At 49.6% G+C, this 18,512-nt stretch overlaps 1 protein-coding gene across 1 annotated transcript; it reads right to left on the reverse strand.

Annotated features, from left to right (window-relative positions):
- Positions 1-12,682: 12,682 nt before the first annotated feature.
- LOC149335922 (uncharacterized) lies at positions 12,683-13,989 on the reverse strand. The gene has a single exon (XM_089554591.1). The coding sequence runs from the start codon at positions 13,838-13,840 to the stop codon at positions 12,683-12,685; it is 1,158 nt and encodes a 385-aa protein (XP_089410717.1). The 5' UTR covers positions 13,841-13,989.
- Positions 13,990-18,512: the final 4,523 nt, after the last annotated feature.

Consider the following 18,512-nt stretch of genomic DNA (forward strand, 5'->3'; position numbering starts at 1 on the left):
GTCAACGAGAAATTTCACCTTGGTGACTTTTTAGCGATTACCATTTTTTATCCCAAGAAATATCGGAAAATATCATGTCAAAGGTGGTACAGTGCCATATGAAATCGTCTTTTTCTAGCGAAGCACTGTGCCGACTGTGCCGAGCGCAGAAGCCCGCGCATGTCGCGTGCAGGAAAGAGGTGGAACTTGAGCAGAAGAATCCATGGTTGCGCTCGCATCGGGTCTTTCTGCAGAACTTCGGCAGCCCTTCGATGAACACTTCCAAAGCGGAGAGCTGCTCGCAGAAGGGGGGCGACTCCCCGAAGCGAGGCGACGCTGCAAAACAGCCTGGGGTATCGCCGGAACAAGATGCGCCCCCGAAGAGAGCGGGTAGTACCGAGGAATCGGCAGCAGTCACGAAAGACGTGGAATCAGCGAAGCTGCCGACCGGCGGCGCATCGCAGAAGCCCAAAGATGCGTCGCCGAAACGCGAAGCTCGCTCGGAAGAGCAAGCGCCGGCCGAAAACGCGGCTTCATCGAAACCGCCCGGACGTTCGGCGAAACGGGGTGACTCAGCTAAAAGCGACGCTGCCGAAGGTGCTCCGAAAGCTGGAGCCGCTCCGGAGCCAGCTGACTCCTCGAAACAGGGAGGCTCACCCGTAAAGGTGAGGGCTGTTGTGCGCGTGCAATAAGTAAGGGCCACCAGTAAGGGCTGGCTGATATCGGGGAGAGACCCCCTGCCCTGCAGTGGGCATAGTCAGAATGATGATGATATCGGGGAGGTATGGAGTGACTGGGGGTTACTACTCTCATCCGTGTGTGCACCACCAGACGTAGATCACTGACGCAGTAGCCTGCGACATTTTGTCTGAATATATGTGGCATAGGTCAGATTTCATTTATATCCTATTGACGAGTCTCACTACTTGCATGGTTCCCACAGTTCCTATGCTAACACCGACACATGAGACTTCGTCCTTCGGTCTGGGCAAGCCAGGTTTATCACAGTTCGTCAACGGATGGCGTATACAGAGCAGCAGAGGAGTTCATCTTAGAATCTGCGTTCGAAACGCAACATCGCGGTCTGCCATTGATTCTGCCTCACTTGTCACGAACATTGAACTCCCCTCTGTACTTACTACTCGTTTGGTTTAGTTTGGTTTATGGGGTTTAACGTCCCAAAGCGACTAAGGCTATGAGAGACGCCGTAGTGGAGGGCTCCGGAAATTTCGACCACCTGGGGTTCTTTAACGTGCACTGACATCGCACAGTACACGGGCCTCTAGAATTTCTCCTCCAAAGAAATTCTAGCCGCCGCGGCCGGGATCGAACCCGCGTCTTTCGGGTCAGCAGCCGAGCACCATAACCGCTGAGCCACCGCGTATATATTAAGGCGGAAGCCTTTAATGCCTCATCGTTGTAAGCAGTAGTTGTCGACAGAAATGTCACGCTTTTCAATTGGTCGAAACGATCGTGACGTCGCAGTGCGCCAATTTGAAACGGGGCCAATTGTACTCTGGTGAGTAACCATGCAACCAATTAAAGGAATCTTATAGTGATGCTCCAAGTAATTGGGAATGAATTTAGTTAACCGCTTAATTAGCCAATTAGCCTAGTTAACCTTTCTAGTCAGGCTACATAAACAAATAAAACCGAGTAGAAAATTGAGCGAGTTCGGGAATCGAACCCCGGTCTCCGGAGTGCGAGACGAGCATGCTAACCACTCCGCCACGCCAGCTCCATGGTTTGGAATGAACAAAGGCGCGTCTAGTGAATACGGTGTCTTCGTTCACTCCCATTCTCCTCCCTCCACGTTACGGCGAGGTTCAGGTGTCCACCGAGGTATGCGAAACAGATATCTTTCCTGTCCTCAAAAACCAATTTACCGACGAGCAAGGCGCAGAACCGAACGGGTGATGGCGTTCTATAAACTCCCTGGCAGCGTTGCAAGACGCTGGCGCGTTTCACTCGTATAGGCAAAGCTTAACATCTTAACAACACATCAGTGACACAAGCAGCAACAATACGCTTAAGGCTTTGCCCTCACCGCACTTTAGGTCATCAAATTGCCCCCTGAAATTGTTTTGCTTTGTCTGGCCTTTTTTTAAACTTAAAATCAGCAATATGTCATGTCCTGCTTTTTACGCCATCAGTGACCAACGAAACAACTCACTCGATCGAAACGATTTACTTGTCTTTTCGTGTGTGTATGCGTTAGCGTGTGTGTATGTGTGGAAAGGGCGGGGGGGAGCTGGCGCTTCAGCAATCGCTATCTGTTCATGAATAAAAAAATTACCGACGATTACGTTACTTCCTAATGCGAAATTTGAGCGCAGCAAATAAGCTGTTTCACCTTTTCGATAGATTGAGGCAAAGAAATCGAGCAACACATGTATGCGCTATCACAGAATTTTTTTTTTATTTTTTCACACGTATTCCTTTAACAAAGACTCCACTAACAGTTCTTGACAGTCATGAAGGAAGCTTTGTGGTCGGAGAAATAGACTGATATATGTTCGACTTGGTACACCAATGCTTGATTCTCAAAGACGAGATCTATACAAGTGCCTCGCGAGGTTGTCACAGCCGTGGGACGCGTTACGAGCGAGAGGAACGGGATGTTCTCCCGCATAAGTGTTAGGAAATTGCTGTTTGTCTTTATGTCAACATTAAAGTCCCCCACTACTAACATCGGTGTGGATCGATGGACGGTTAATGCGAGTTGCAGGAAGTGCACGACGTCTTTCGTGAGTGCGGTAGGGGCGAAGTAGGCAGCTACTACCAGCAAGCCGTTGGGCAACTTTGCGGCGCACAGTTCGCCAACTTCATGTGACGTGCCAAACATTTCGACTGGTATTGCAGAGAAACCTGTGCGCAACTAGATAGCGACTCCCGCCGCTCTGTTGTGGTCTCTGCGAGCACCACAGCAGTATAGGAAATCTATGATTTCGAGAGGCTCTTCGGGATCCATCCAGGTTTCAGCAAAGCAAAGTACAGAGGAATGGCGCAGAATGTGATCGTGGTGTACGTCCTTGGCATGTGCGGCAAGGGAGCGTATGTTAAGAATGTGGTTGTGAATGATGAATCAAGTGCTGCCAGCGAATGACGCGTCCATTGGCTGTCTGCGTGTGTTACTGATGTGTGGTTAACATGTTAAGCTTCGCCTGTAAGAGTGGAACGCGACAGCGTCTTGCAACGCTGCCAGGGAGTCCACAGAACGCCATCGCCAATTCGGCTGTACGCCTTGCTGGACGGTAAATTTATTTTTTGAGGAAAGGAAATGTATCTCTCTCGCATATCTGGGTGGACACCTGCACCTCGCCGTAAGGGAAAGGGGGAAGATGGGAGTGAACGAAGACGCCGTATTAGCTAGGCGCGCCTTTGTTCGTTCCAAACCATTCAGCTGGCATTACGGAGTGGCTAGCGTGCTCGTATCGCACTCCGGAGACCCTGGTTCGATTCCCCAACTCGACCAATTTCGTTCTCGGTTTTATTGATTTATGCGGTCTAACTAGAAAGGTTAATTAGGCTATTTCATATTTATATTATTGTATTTCTATCCATCGTGTTCTGTCATTAACCTGTCAATTGTTGGAACTGTCTAGGATGTTCGACACAACGTATATGAAACGAGCAACGTCTTACTGAGTGGGGAAGTGCGTGGTGGTGGAGGGAACGCGGCTTCGTACTTATGTTTTTTTTTTTTTTTCAGCAGCGTCTCCTTCCGCGGACGCTGTTGTCGCTGCGGCGCGCGTCTTTCTTTTCTTTTCTTTTCTTCTGACCTCTTCATTCTCTTCTATATTAATTAGGCTAATTGATTAATTAAGCTAAACTCAGTCCAACTTAGTTGCAGCATCACTATACGATCCCTTTGATTGGTTGCATGGTTACTAGCCAAAGTACAATTGGCCCCATTTGAAATTCGCGCACTGTGACGTCACGAGCATTTCGACCAATTGAAAAGCGTGACATTGGGGGCGGAGCTGGTTACGAGGCCGACGACGACGCGAAACCCAGGAACGGACGCCAAAGAGCTGCGCTCTAAAAAACAGCGGCTTTTGTATTCCTTCCCACCATCACCCAAGAAAGCACAAGTGCTTATGGGGTCCGTATACTGTGTCCCGTTTAGAGCGCTGTTCTAACTGCGAGTCATATAGTAAATAGCCTAGATACTTAATCCTTTGTACGTACGACATCATCAGCGATAACAGCGAGGAGTCGAAAATAAGATTAAACATAGCAGCTGTTGGCTATCCCGCTTCCTAGAAACTAACAAGGCGTTTCCGTAATGAAACCTTGCATGTCACATACCTTTCCAGAAACTTCTACGAATTAAAAGCAAGTGCCTTATTGTTATATATATATATATATATATATATATATATATATTTCCACTTCAACGGACTGTGGTCCCCAATATGAGACGAATCAAAATTGACAACCTTCTGAATGGCACGTATATATGCAAATTTCTGAGTATGCGAGTTGTTAACGATGAAGATAGCGTGAAGATGCGGATCGCCAAATCACATATGTAGTGCAGAGCACGAAAACCATAAATCACTGCGAGAACTGAAGTCCAGTGGGGTCGTCGTGCCCAGTAAATACGCGTTTCTTGACGACGTCATCATTGACTTCACGGCGTCAGCTGCCCTGGCACAAAATATGAATTCGTAGCTTCACCACTAAATAACCTAACTGCGCTTCGACACAGGAAGAAAAAATGGCAGTCGATTTCCGTAGTTAGGCCAAATGCGAATTAGGTGCGCCATCACTTCTGTTTTCACTTCGGTTCCGGTGTTTGGATAGATTGTTCATGGATGGAAGTTGTTCGGATAGAAATAATAGGTTAATGCCCATATATGCGGAGTTGGTCATTCTGTACATTCATACATCCCTGGGAGTCCTCATAACACTGCTATCCCATTGGTGCAGCGTTTAATTGACGCACCACTGCCCTGCAATGGCAGGTGTCGCCGTCGGTGGGGCTTGAGACCCAGGTTGTTCTTCCCGTACAACCTGTCGCGTTCAATCATCATTTGAACTGCCACCTGCCATGGTGAGAAGTTAGCGCACAATCAGGTGGGCAGGTTGCTAAGTGTATTTAAATTGGCTCATCAAAGCCAGACCGGGGACCGCACAAACTGAACGACAGTCAGCTTTTCGGCTGAGTGGAACCCTTAGTTCAAACCCACTAAAACCATTCTGCCATCCGCTCTTGCTTATCGACCACAATATTACTTGGGCTATAGTACAGTGCGTGCCAGTCTAATGTAGGGGCGTACCAGTGTTTAGCAAAGAATGCGACGTCTTGCCACGGGTACTAGGTTCTAAAGAAATGTTAGCATAGTCCAAACTCATGAACTTACAAGGCAGATGGGCGCAAGCATCCTATCTCGAATCCACAATTTTCTGTCTTAATTTCAATTCTTACTGTTTGCAGCACAGTGCTCGAGCACTCCGAGCAAGATTGAAGCGCCCTGTGTAACACAGGTGTCCTGTAAATGTCATGTTTTAAAGAGGATGCAGTTGATGTCCACAGGCAACCCTCCGAGACCGTTCTGCGTCATGTGCGGAATGGCGGCCGCGTAAAGAAAAAAAAAATTATGGTGGATGATTTAGAGTGGCCAGACCAAATGCGAATACGGTTTTCATATCGGTTTCGGTTTTTAAGGTCAAGGAGGCTTCAGATAGGCGAAATCGGTCTCGAGCGCCGCCTTAGGGGTATTACGTGGTAGCATTAGTGGTTTAATGCCCATGAATGCGGAATTGGTTATTCCCTACTTTACATTCATATAGATCCTTGAGAGTCCTCATACCACTCTTGGGGCTGTGGGGGCAGCGGTTAAGCGATGCGCCACTGCCCTGCGATGGCAGGTGCTGTCACCGGTGGGGCTTGTGAGACCCAGGTTGCTCGCCTCGAGCATCCTGACATCGCACAGCACGCGGGCAAAAGGCGCCTGTGTGCAGTGCGATGTCAGTGCACATTAAAGAATCCGAAGTGGTCTAAATTATTCTGGAGACCTCTACTAGGGCACTTCTTTCTTCCTATCTTCTTTCTTCCTATCTTATTTCAGTCCTTCCTTTATACCTGCCCTTACGGCGCAGTTCGGATGTTCACAGAGATGCGGCACAGTTACTGCGCCACATCGTTTCCTCAAAAAACCAAATTAACCACAAACAAATATTAGTGCTAGCACGCAAGAAATTTTCCCCACGTTTCAAGTTCCTGTTAAACGACTATTTGTGTTACGTTCAATCGCAGGCCCTCAGCGCTCAAGGGACACCGTACGAAGATGAGTCCAAGCGTGGCGTGACGTTGGGCCGCACGCTGCTGAGAACCGCCGCCATAGCGACGGTCACCGTCATCCTATGCGTCCTCATGCTGGTCGTCACATGGCGTGTGCTCGCCGGCCCCAGGGGTGACCGCTTCCTCGAACTCGCCCTTCTTAACAGCAGCGCCAACGACAGCAACGAACGCGCCGACCCTTACGAAGCGCTGTTTCGCGACTCCGTCGACACCGGTGCCAGCCCCTGCAGCGACTTCTACCAGTACGCCTGCGGAACCTGGATACGGAACCACGACGTGTCGTCGGCCGCGGCGACGTGGAAGAAACTGGCAAGGACCACAGTCCAACGAATCAAAGAAATGAAAACAGCGGCGAGGCAAGGACAACCATTGGGGCAGGCGGCTTTGTACTTAGATACCTGCCTCAACAGGGACGCCCTCGGAGTGGATTCGGAGGGCGTCGCCGCTGACGACGTGAAGAGCGTCCTTGCCGAAGCCGGTCTCACGTGGCCCAATCGCAGCGAGCGTTCGGACTTCTTGTCGTCACTGTTCTTCATGGCGAGACACGTCGCTCTGCCCGTGTTCTTCGACATCGAGGTCGGTTATGGTGAGAACGGGCGACGCGCCTTGCTCTTTCCTCTGGACGCGCCGTTCCAGCGAATTCTACGGCGGTTCAGGCAGCACATGAAGACGAGCAGAGCGTGGGAAATTATCCGCGTGGCTTACGAGACCTTCACTGAAGGCCCCTTCGATGAACAGCGATGCGCAGAGGTCCTGAGCACCATGCACGCGATGACGGGAGTCTTCGAAGCCTACGTCGACGCCCCAGACAAGAAGCACCAGGATAATGTGACGTCTCTGGCGGTGCATGCGCCGACGGTGCCCGCGACAGAGTGGGGCTCTCTTGTACGGCACTACCACAAGGCTTACTTCACTGACCTCGAAACCATCACAGTCTACGATGTAACCTCCTTTGCAAGCATATTCAAAGCGCTTCAAAATCGGGGAGCGGAGGCTATGAACGACGTTCTGGGGTTTCTCAGTGTCTTGGCGGCAGTCCACTACACAAACATTACCCTTCGCGACACTTTTTTTGGCTCTGCCGACGAAGCGATGAACCAACAGGATCAGTACTGCTTCGTGCGCGCCTACAAATTTTACGAACACGCGCTGAACCATTTCCTCCTGGACAGTGCCGCCGGGTCATTGGAAGAGTTCAGGCGCCTGGTCGAGAAGGTTCGCAGCACGTTTCTCCGCCTTATTCGCGTCAACGACACTGCCTTGGCTGGCGTACCGCTGTTGTCTCAGGGGTATAATCTACGGAGCGTGTTCGAGAGCGTCGAGAAATCTCGGCCAGAGTTCTTCGTTCCACACTACGCCCGTTATCCGAACCTTACGACCAGCGCCCTCCAGAACTGGATCATGCTGACAGAACACTTGAGGAAATCCAGAGCGTCGTCTTCGAGACTGTTTGCTGAAGAAGGCAGCGGACAGGACTTGGCTGACCACTGCGGTACTGCGTTCTACAAGTGGCGTCTCACACCTTGCCACCTCACCTTCCCGTGGTACGTCACCAACGGCCACCGCGGTGCCTTACTCGCAGGCCTCGGAGCGAGAATAGCGGCGGCAATCTTCCTGGACTACGTCGACAGGAACGCCACCTCCCGGGTGGATGTGTACCAAAGCAACCACGCCTGTCTTCGCGCCAGCACTGCGCTTCCGGACACGTCCATTGACCTCGGACTGCAGGCGAGCGTGGCGGCCATGCGAGCCGCCTGGATGGCGTATGAAGACGAGCGGGCGACGAACGCCGCCCTCTGCCCTGACGTTGGACCTGTGACGTCACCGCGGGTGTTCTTCCTCTTCGGCTGCCACCTGTTCTGCGGCGAGAGCGCAGGACCGCGCATGTGCAACTTGCCGTTGCGCCACAGCGCGGACTTCGCGCGCGTGTTTGCATGCCGCCGAGAGGACGGCATGAACCCCGGGGAGAAGTGTACGATGCTTGTGTAGAGAGATCCGGATGTTTAACTCTTGTGGCTCTTTATGCTCGTGCCTTAAGTAGACTACCACCCTAGAGACCCTGCGCTGCTGTTAAATGTGCGCCATTTTCAGCATTCGTGTCTGCCTTGTACACTGTTGGACGTTTTGTTTATTAGTGTGCATTTGTGGAGGCTATGTCCGGGTGTTTTTAATTCACTAAGTGGAGAGGGTCTTTACGGAGATTAAATGTCTAAATACGGATAATGCGATGTTTGAGCCCCTGGTGTGTTCTCAGCAGACTGAGGTCGGCTGGTGCTGTATAAGCAGAAAATGCTTCTTTGCTCTTGTTTTTTGTCTGTTTTCTTCGCCCTTAGTTCTGTCCTGCGTCGTTTGTTTTTTAATGCGATATCGTTAGCGAGCTCGTGTCGCAGAAAATCCGGCGTCGCCGTCGGCGTCGTTGACCGTGAGCGAAATATCCACGACAAATGCCCAAAGAAGGAGCCTAAGAGGCAGGTAGGCCACCTAAGTCACGCAGCCTTGCGACGTCATCGCAGCCTGCTCATCGGATGGCGAGCAAACTGCGCACCGTGGTAGGTGGTAGTTAATGATTGGTAGAAAGAGGTTTCTCGGGAGGAGCAGCCTGGCTCGCACAAGCCTCTGCTGCCCGGATGATCTGGAGCTACTGGTGCCTGCTGTGAGCTGGGGCTGACAGACTGCGCGGACGGTGACCCGGCTGCGAAGGGGTCACCGCGGCCACTCGGACAACAGCGCGTTCTTCGAGGTGTGAGCACCAGGGAGCCGAGAAGAGAGGAAGCTTCCTGAATCTCCCAGCGGCCACCTAGCTCACTTGAACCCAAGTCCGGCTTTCTTGGACAAAAAATTTTAAATATTGTAATGTTGCAAGGTATGTTGTTGTAGGTATGCGTAGCAAAATTTGTATTAAGTTTTTTCCGTCGCTCCGCATCGAGTAAAAGAGTGCCATAGAAAACCAGTTGGGAACGTTTTTGACGATAGCAACAACGTTAATGGTGAAAAAATTCAAGCCTACCGGGGAGAGGTCTGGATTACATTGACTGGCACAGTGAAACCTTACAGTATATGAAAAAAACAGCGGTTGTAAACTATTTCCCATTGAGAACGCTTTTTCCCAGAAGCTCTGGGTGATGTGAATACATGAAAATACAGTTAACACATCTCTTTCCTTGTTTCCCACGTACTGTTACGCTCGTTCCTCAACACCAGCCGCAACAACTCCAAAGGAAGCGGAGCATTTCCTGTGTGAGTGACCAATTACTGAAAGGAAGAAAATTAATGAAAATGCGCCCTTGTGCGCTGATCGCAGCGGCACTGACAACCCAAGGGTGTCCGCTACGAGAAGTAATACTGGTGCTCAAGCACAAATTTGAAAACAAAAAAAAATGGCAGTGGCTTAGCTCAGCTAGGCCAAGATATACGTAGCGAGAGTGCGGTTAAACTTGATTATGCCTTGTCGTTTAGCTTGGTTTCTCTCCGGTACTTTCCCCCACCCCCCCCTGTTGCGTCTAAATGCGGCTACATTAAAGACGGGACATTTGTTATGCAGCAAAGTGTGACGCATTTATTTTATTTCCGGTTTTTCGTCTTATAGTTGAAGCCTGACTTCTTTCAGTCTCTCCGACTCACTATCCGCCTTCTACATATATATATATATATATATATATTGTATTCAGTAGGGGTTCCAATGGCCCAGTTTACTAGTTTAGGTACAGTATTACGACAAACGCGACTGTTCTTTTAACGTTTATTTTGCCAACAGTTTCGGGAATGGTATTCCCTTCGAAGGGACTACCATTCCCGAAACTGTTGGCAAAATAAACGTTAAAAGAACAGTCGCGTTTGTCGTAATACTGTACCTATATATATATATATATATATATATATATATATATATATATATATATATATATATATATATATATATATATATATATATATATATAAACGTAATTCGGTTGACACACGGTAGAAAAACAACAACTTTATTCTAACGTTTCGACCAGGGTCTGGCCTTCGTCAGAGGCCAGACCCTGTGATATATATATATATATATATATATATATATATATATATACACACGGTGTCCTAGCTAAACGTAACCAAGCTTTTAAAAAACACGGGGTGTCCTAGCCGTCTGAAACCAAATGAGGGTTGTTTAGAGTCGCGTGACCTAGTCTGCAGTATTTTTTTCATTCTTCAAGGTTGGCTAATAAGTTAATCTGAATTAACTAACTTTTTTAATTATTGATTTGAGGAACAAAGTGTCAATGGAAAAGTTGTAGATCGCTCTGAGAAACAGCTTACTGAGATATTTGCAGCAAAGTAATATTTACGTAAAGTAGTTTTTTTACCTGCCTTTAACCATAACCATAACCCGCACAATAAGAAAAAGCTTCCACATGACAACTGTGCCGCTTGAACGTCCCAATACGCACCTTAAAGCATAAAATCCGATTTTTCTGAAATCCTCTCCTCGATGAGACTTTGGGGGCACATTGAGGCAGAGAAGATAGCGAGCAGCTGGTCACGTGTTAACTTTCTGTTAAGGCCAATAAATGAAGCTACGTAAATCGTAACTTGACGGAAACCGCACTAGTAGCGGTTTTTCGAGGCGATCTAAAACTTTTTCATTGACACTTTCGTCCTGAAGTCAATAGTTAAAAAGTGAGCTAATTAAACTTAACTAATTGATTACTTTGAATAGCGAAAAATATACTCAAGACTAGGCCACGCGACTACGATCAACCCTCAGTTGGTTTCACTGGACTAGGACCCTTCGCCTTTTTTAAAAGTTTGGTTACATTTAGCTGGGACACCCGGTATATTCAATAACAATGAGGCACTTGCTTTTAATTCGTAGATGTTTCTGGGAAGATATGTGGCATGCAAGGTTTCATTACGGAAACGCCTTGTTAGTTTCTAGGAAGCGGGATCGATGTTTTATCTTATTTTCGTACGTACAAAGGATTAAGTCATCTCAATCTCAATTAGTAATTCTCAATTAATTCATCTCAATTAGTAATTTTATCCTCAGGAGTATGCCAAGTCATTTGGCGCCACTTCGAACATTCTGCGTTAAACGTGTGGCCCCGAAATGAAATGCAAATGGTGGTCCCAGGGGCGGGGGGGGGCCCACTTCGATGGCCGCTATACTGGCACATACGAGTATATAGCGGATCGAAAGTATAGGTATCAACTGAGGCTCTACGCGCCCACCGTTGTTATGCGATATAGTGTAGTCACATGGTTGCTATTTTGGTCATTTTGACCTTCATTGCAGACAGACGTGTCATTGGCATGCGTATAAGTAGTGAGAGCTAACGCACTTAAAAATCCCGTCGACAGATTACCGCGACAGTGGACGGCTGCGACATTTGTGCACCGCGACAATTCTTTCAACAGTATCGCGCGACCGTCGACCGGCCGGCTTGTCAGCCCCTTATCACTGCGCAGAGCGGCAAAACACGCGAAAATAAGCGCATGTGTAACAATGGTCGCGATGTGTTAAAGAATTGACCGGATGTACTCCGTATGTGCGCATTGTATGTCGTGTTTGTCGCCTCTTCAAAGCCTTCTCGCACAATATATTTATTTCATCGGTTGCAATAAATTATTTCTAATTTCGCCTATTGCAAGTTATTGTTTTCATTGAAAACAATGGCCTGCTGAGGTTTTGCATGGGAAAAAGCATCCCATAACCGCGTGTGAAACAGATATGCATATGCTGCCCTAAGGTGTTCCGAGAAATGTCCGTAAGTCCTTTTCGGGTGTCCGTCGAGGATAACTTACGCCTGGTCCGCCGTGGTCTTGCGTTGGATGGTCGGACGTATGTCCAGGGACTCTAACAGAACATCCGACGGAGGTGCATAAGTCTAAAGCGGAATAACTGTTGGACTTCCGTCAGACGACAAATACCGAGCGGGAGCCAGCTGCATCTCCAGCGTGCTAGGGGTTTATAGCCGCGAAGTAATGAAGCAGCACTTTCGAACAAACTGGAAAGCCGACGAACATGAAACAGATTACATGTAAATTTCGTTTCGAATTTTAAGCTGTGGATATAATCGCGAAGCAAGATAACATGTGGGAAATACAAGTCTCAGTACTTTATTCAAATTAAGGAATAGCGCATTTGACAGTGCGACCAGGTCAGGAGCAAATAGAACGTGAGCTGCGCCGTACTCAAGAGCTTTACGTGATGTTGAAAAAAAAATAATACATGCCAGATATATTTATCTGCGATGATCACGTGTTCCCTCTCTGAAGCCTCATATCCATCTGCGGCGAATTCCATTGAATCGCGACGTAAGTTATGGTCAGTACGGTGTCGCGAACAATCAGTCCTCGTGTGATGGAAAGGTATGTACTTTATAGAAGACAACGGCGGACGAAGTTCCTACTTCATTCAAACTCAACGTTTACATATAGATTCTTGTTGCGAACGAAACCATTTAGTTCGACTTCTTGCCAGTTCTTCTTCGTCGTCCAAGTACCCCAATTCAATGCCTCTGGAAGTGGTTTCTTAAGCACCTTATGACCTTCCATGGTAACCAGCAACCTCACGTCTTTTCTCTCATCCCTGGGATGCGAGATGACCAAGGTGAGCTTCTTGGAGAAAGGCCACTCTACGTGATCATCCCAGGCACCATCGCGAAGAAACAGGGCAAAAGATACGACCACCTCCCCGCCCTGCTTCTGGAACCTGCACTCCAGCTTGAAAGTATAACCAGCTAATGTGCAGGTGTCCGTCGATATAACATGCTCTTCCTTATCCTCATTCAATGCGGTGCATCCGGCATATACATCCCTGAATTCGCAAGTCGTGACGAACACGCCAGGCTTGGAAGCTGCGCGGAAGGGTCCCGCAGTGGCCGCCGTTTTCCCCGCAGCTGTAAGTAATGAGTTGCATTCGCTTCCGCCAGCCTCTGCTTTGATAAAGCTACGCTCAAGGTTGGCCACGCACTCTGCTAACATGTTAGCACCATTGGCGACTGCGTCCCGGTCCACTTTCTCGACCGACGTCAGCTCCCGTACCCTTTCCAGGTCCTTCTTCACCTCCCCCAGCATTTTAACTCCACATGCGTTTGCTGTGGAGCTCGCTGTTTGCCGTGAAGGAGTCTCGGTGGAGCACTGTACGTAGTGTTCGACGGCTACGTTGCGAGCCACGCAGCGTTGACACTTGGTACACGTCACCTCGTCGCCGCCACATGTCACCAAATGAGTTTTCAGATCACAAAGTTTGCCACTGAAGCCGCATTTCCGCCCGCCAGCGAAGCAAAATATTCGGTGCTGCTCCAAGTGGGACTGCTTAAACGTCACTGAAGCGACATCGGCTTCCACGAACGTCATGCCGTCCAAGGGGCACGTTGCGTTTTCCTTACTTATCTGTCCTTTGCAGAGCTGGCACAAAACGTGACCGCAGGGCAGAAGCACGGAGCGTTTGGACACTACACCGCAGACACCACAGATACGGGTGCTGGGCAGAGGCTCGACGAAAACAATGCGTCGGCGTTCAAGGAAGTCGTCGAATCCCGTCAGCATGTATTCCGCGCCAGCCATCGTGATGTTTCAGTTGGTTTGAATTCCCACTGGGCTGGAAGCAGTTAGGAATGCGAACGTTGCGCGCACGGAAGTGCAAGCTATTGGGAACGGCAAGACCCCGAGATGCGCATCAGCACGTCAAACACAACGAGTATCAAGACAGCGAGTGGCTTCGTGTGTCAACAGGCGCGCTGATATTGAATGGGTGATGGCGCTGTGCAGCGCTGCGGTGGATGGATGATAATGACTTTATCTTTTGTATCGGGCGGCAGCTTGCGCCACCTAGCCTATACTTCCCCCACTGTTACTTGATTTTTCTTTTCCCTTTCTTTCAATTTCGCTCTTACAATGTCTAGTTTGGATATCTTTTTCCCCTCCAAAATCACCCGTCCCTTGATTTCCTACACCAATCTTCCAACCTCCCCTTCGTTAATGTCACGCCTTTCCCACCCACGCCCGTCCTCCCCAGCAAATCCCAGTGCTATCTCCATGGCTATCTCTATGTCTATTGCTGGGCGGAGTTCTGCGCACCTCAGAACATTGTGCTAAAAATTGGTAAATTGGTTTTTTTAGGAAAGGCAGTATCTGTCTCACATATATCGGCGGACGCCTGAACCGCGCCGTAAGGGAAGGGAGGAAGGTAGGAGTGAAAGAAGAAAGAGGAAAAGAGGTGCCGTAATGGAGGTCTCCTGAATAATTTCGACCACCTGGGGATGTTTAACGTGCACTGACTGCGCACAGCACACGGGCGCCTCTTGCGTTTCGCCTCCATCGAAACGCGGCCGCCGCGGTCGGGTTCGAACCCGGGTACTCCGGCTCGGTAGACGAGCGCCTTACCACTGAGCCACCGCGGTGGGTGTGCTCTATAGAGCACACCCACCGCGGTGGCTCAGTGGTAAGGAGCACACCCACCGGTGGGTGTGCTCTATATGGGTCTAATTTTGAAGAAGTGAATATTTTGTGCTGTGCTTGTAAACCGGAAACGGAGACCATATATGGTCTCCGTTTCCGGTTTACAAGCACAGCACAAAATATCCACTTCTTCAAAATTAGACCCATACGTTTTTGTTCTCAGAGTCCCTATCCTAGCCTCAAAAAGCAGTTAACTGCCCCGCGAATTATCGAATAACCACTCTTTTTTTGATGTTGGGTTGGTTGGTTGGTTGATTGCGACTGAGAGAAGAATGAAAAGGAAAGTGCACGGGCCTGCAACTGGCTCAAGCCGAGCCACCACCGCTGCCACGTACAGATAGAGGAGAGTTGAAAGATAAGAGGAAAGAGAAAAAGTGAGAGTAAAGACGCGCGTCGCAACAACCGCGTCCGCCGTACCGGACGCTGGCTGAAAAAACATACACGGCCGTAGCCTAGGAGGTATTGCCGTAGCCCGAAGGCTGCCGACCTCCCACTGTTGTTGTTGTGACTGAGAGAAGAATGAAAAGGAAATTGCACTGGCCTGCATACTGGCTTGAGCCGAGCCACCACCGCTGCCACGTGCACACAGAGGAGAGTTAAAAGATCAGAGGAAAGAGAAAAAGGAAAGAAAAGACGCGCGTCGCAGCAACAACTGCGTCCGCCGGAGCGGACGCTGCTCAAAAAACAGATAAGCGGCCGAAGCCGCGCTCGCCAAAGCGAGAACAGATCCGCACACTCGGTTGCGACTGAGAGAAGAATGAAAAGGAAAGTGTACGGGCCTGCCAACTGGCTCAAGCCGAGCCACCACCGCTGCCACGTGCAGATAGAAGTGAGTTGAAAGATTAGAGTAAAGATAAAAAGAGAGAGTAAAGACGCGCGTCACAACAACCGCGTCCGCCGGAGCGGACGATGGCTGAAAAAACAGATACACGGCCGTAGCCCGAAGGCTGCCGACCTCGTCACCACCTCCCCGATCAGCACACTCCTGTTTTCGTGTCCTATATATACCTAGCGCCGATTTTTCCTGCATTCTTTCTTTCCACATCTTTCTCTCTGTCTCCTTTACCACCGCTTTCACGCTAGTATTTTGTTGCGTCCCATTTCGGGTTCTATTTGTCCATTTTGGGTTAATACTTTTCATGTATCGATACTTGTACACCTTTTTTGCCCACCTTGTTTGCTCCATTTCCATGGGTTAGTCTCTGGCTCTCTGATCATATTTCAGTTTTCTGATTGCCTCCCAAACCTCGAACGACGCCCAACCCATATCTCCCTGGACTCCCTCATTCGGAGTGGGTTGAGCTCATGGGCTCCCAAGGCTAGCCTCCTACACTTCTTTGTCTGACCTCTAGACTTGACTGCATTTCTGATTTCATGCACAGGACTGCATCTCCAAATGTGAGGCCCGGTACCATGATTCCCTTCCATACCCCTCTAACCACCTCATACATATTATAGTTTCATAGGGCTCTATGTTTCATAATGTCTGAATTCCTTTTTCCTCTTTCCTTCAGAATCCCCTCATGCTCTTCCAGATATTTTTTTTCCTTCACTTAGCCATACATACTAAAAGAGTGAGCACGCTGTTGCCCGACCTCCGCTAAGCGCCAGCGGCAGCTTTTCGAATAGGATTAACACTATTCTGAGATGACTGGTGAGCTCACATTTCTAATGACCAGTCGCGCTCATTAATTATGATCTGCGATGGGCCGCAGTGACCGTTGTGGGCTCCAAAAGACAATGCGGTCGGGGAAGCTGCTGACTTGCGACGCGCCACGAAATTCAGGGGAAACGGGTTTTTGCAACTCCCAAGATCCACATCTCTTGAATGAGTACTGTATGTTTTACTTGGAAACAAAGAGTGTGGTGATTTAAGTGGTGATCTTCAAGCAAATTACAAAAAGATGGCAGTGGCTTAGCTCAGCTATGCCAGGATATACATAGCGAGAGGTACAGTTTAACTTGGTTATGCCTTGTCGTTTAGCTTTGGTTTCTCCCCCTGGGTACGTGTAATTGTTTAGCTTTAATCCCCCCCCGCCACCCTTCCCCCCCCCCCTATCGGTTACGGTTGAATTTCTTTGGAGGAGAAATTCTAGAGGCCCGTGTACTGTGCGATGTCAGTGCACGTTAAAGAACCCCAGGTGGTCGAAATTTCCGGAGCCCTCCACTACGGCGTCTCTCATAGCCTTTGTCACTTTGGGACGTTAAACCCCATAAACCAAACCAAACCGGTTACACGGCGTGCCTTCAAGTCGTCCTCCATCGCCGCATCGCGTTCCAGCGAGGCCAGCGCACTTGGCCAGGCGCTCCTCTCTCTGCCCCGCGCCTGAGCCTCCCGCTTGGCCTTACGCCATTCGTTCTTCCCGTCCTCGGCGACCAGCCGCCAGGCCGCAACCTCGGGGTCGGCGAGTTGAGATTCTCCGGTCTCCACCGCAGCTCGCCAGCGGCCCGACTCTCCTGGTTGTTGCTGCGACTGAGAGAAGGATGAAAAGGAAATTGCACGGGCCTGCCTACTTGCTCGAGCCGTGCCACCACCGCTGCCACGTGCAGATAGAGGAGAGTTAAAAGATCAGAGGAAAGAGAAAACGAGAAGAAAAGACGCGCGTCGCAGCAACAACCGCGCTCGCCGAAGCGGACGCTGGCTGAAAAAAATTGGCAGAGGCTTAGCTTGGTTAAGCCCGGTAGGTTGCGAAAGCAAACGAGGCCTTGGTCGAAATACCTTATATATACACATCCACACGTTATCTTCTCTAAGAGAGAGGAAGGGAAGGAGAGAGAGAGCAGCAGGGGCGTGGTTACCCCATGCGGCGCATTCGCCTAATCTGGACGCCTGCTCATGCCTCCCTTGCTGGTAATGAGGCGGCTCATAACCTAGCTCGAGAACTGTCCCGCCGAGCGGGGTCGTGCAGCCCACCCACCCTATACTCCGGCAAGGACAGGTTATGTTCTTACAGAGAAATCCTGCAGCACTACAGGTTTTCAAGACTCAGATTCCCCCCAGCAGATAAAACGCTCTCCAAGACACAGGCCAAAGCCTGGCGGAAAATTCAAACTAACACTTATCCAAATCCCCAATTGTGTAGCTTCTATTCGGAAGGAATCTACTCAGACAAATGCAAAAACTGTGATAGCAAAGTGGATCTAAATCATATGATCTGGCACTGCCCTCAGTCCCTACCCGCGAGTCAGTTCATTATCGACTCTGCTCATTGGGAGGCTCTATTGCTCAGCCCCGACCCGGGGACACAGACCAAGCTCCTCCAGCTGGCTGAAGACACCGCCGCTGCCCAAGGGAAAGCGGCCGCCATTTAAGCGGTGGGCGACTTCATGTCGCTCCTCTACATCCGCTGGAAATAAAGTTTCACCACCGCCCTGGGACTGCGGCGACGAGCCTTGCGCAGCTGGTCTCCAGTAAGCCAGTTTTCTCTCCGCTTGGTGTTATGGATGGAATGGATCGAATGGATGGAATGGAATGGATGGAATGGATGGATGGGATGGATGGATGGATGGATGGATGGATGGATGGATGGATGGATGGATGGATGGATGGATGGATGGATGGATGGATGGATGGATGGATGGATGGATGGATGGATGGATGGATGGATGGATGGATGGATGGGATGGATGGATGGATGGGATGGATGGATGGATGGATGGATGGATGGATGGATGGATGGATGGATGGATGGATGGATGGATGGATGGATGGATGGATGGATGGATGGATGGATGGATGGATGGATGGATGGATGGATGGATGGATGGATGGATGGAT

Source organism: Amblyomma mixtum, chromosome 7 (genome assembly GCF_055824585.1).
Source record: "Amblyomma mixtum isolate Tamu chromosome 7, ASM5582458v1, whole genome shotgun sequence".
Taxonomy (NCBI): Eukaryota; Metazoa; Arthropoda; class Arachnida; order Ixodida; family Ixodidae; genus Amblyomma; species Amblyomma mixtum.

Bases quoted from the DNA above. Each gene is read 5' to 3' on its own strand.
- LOC149335922 (XM_089554591.1), bottom strand. From the start codon at position 13,840: ATGGCTGGCGCGGAATACATGCTGACGGGATTCGACGACTTCCTTGAA.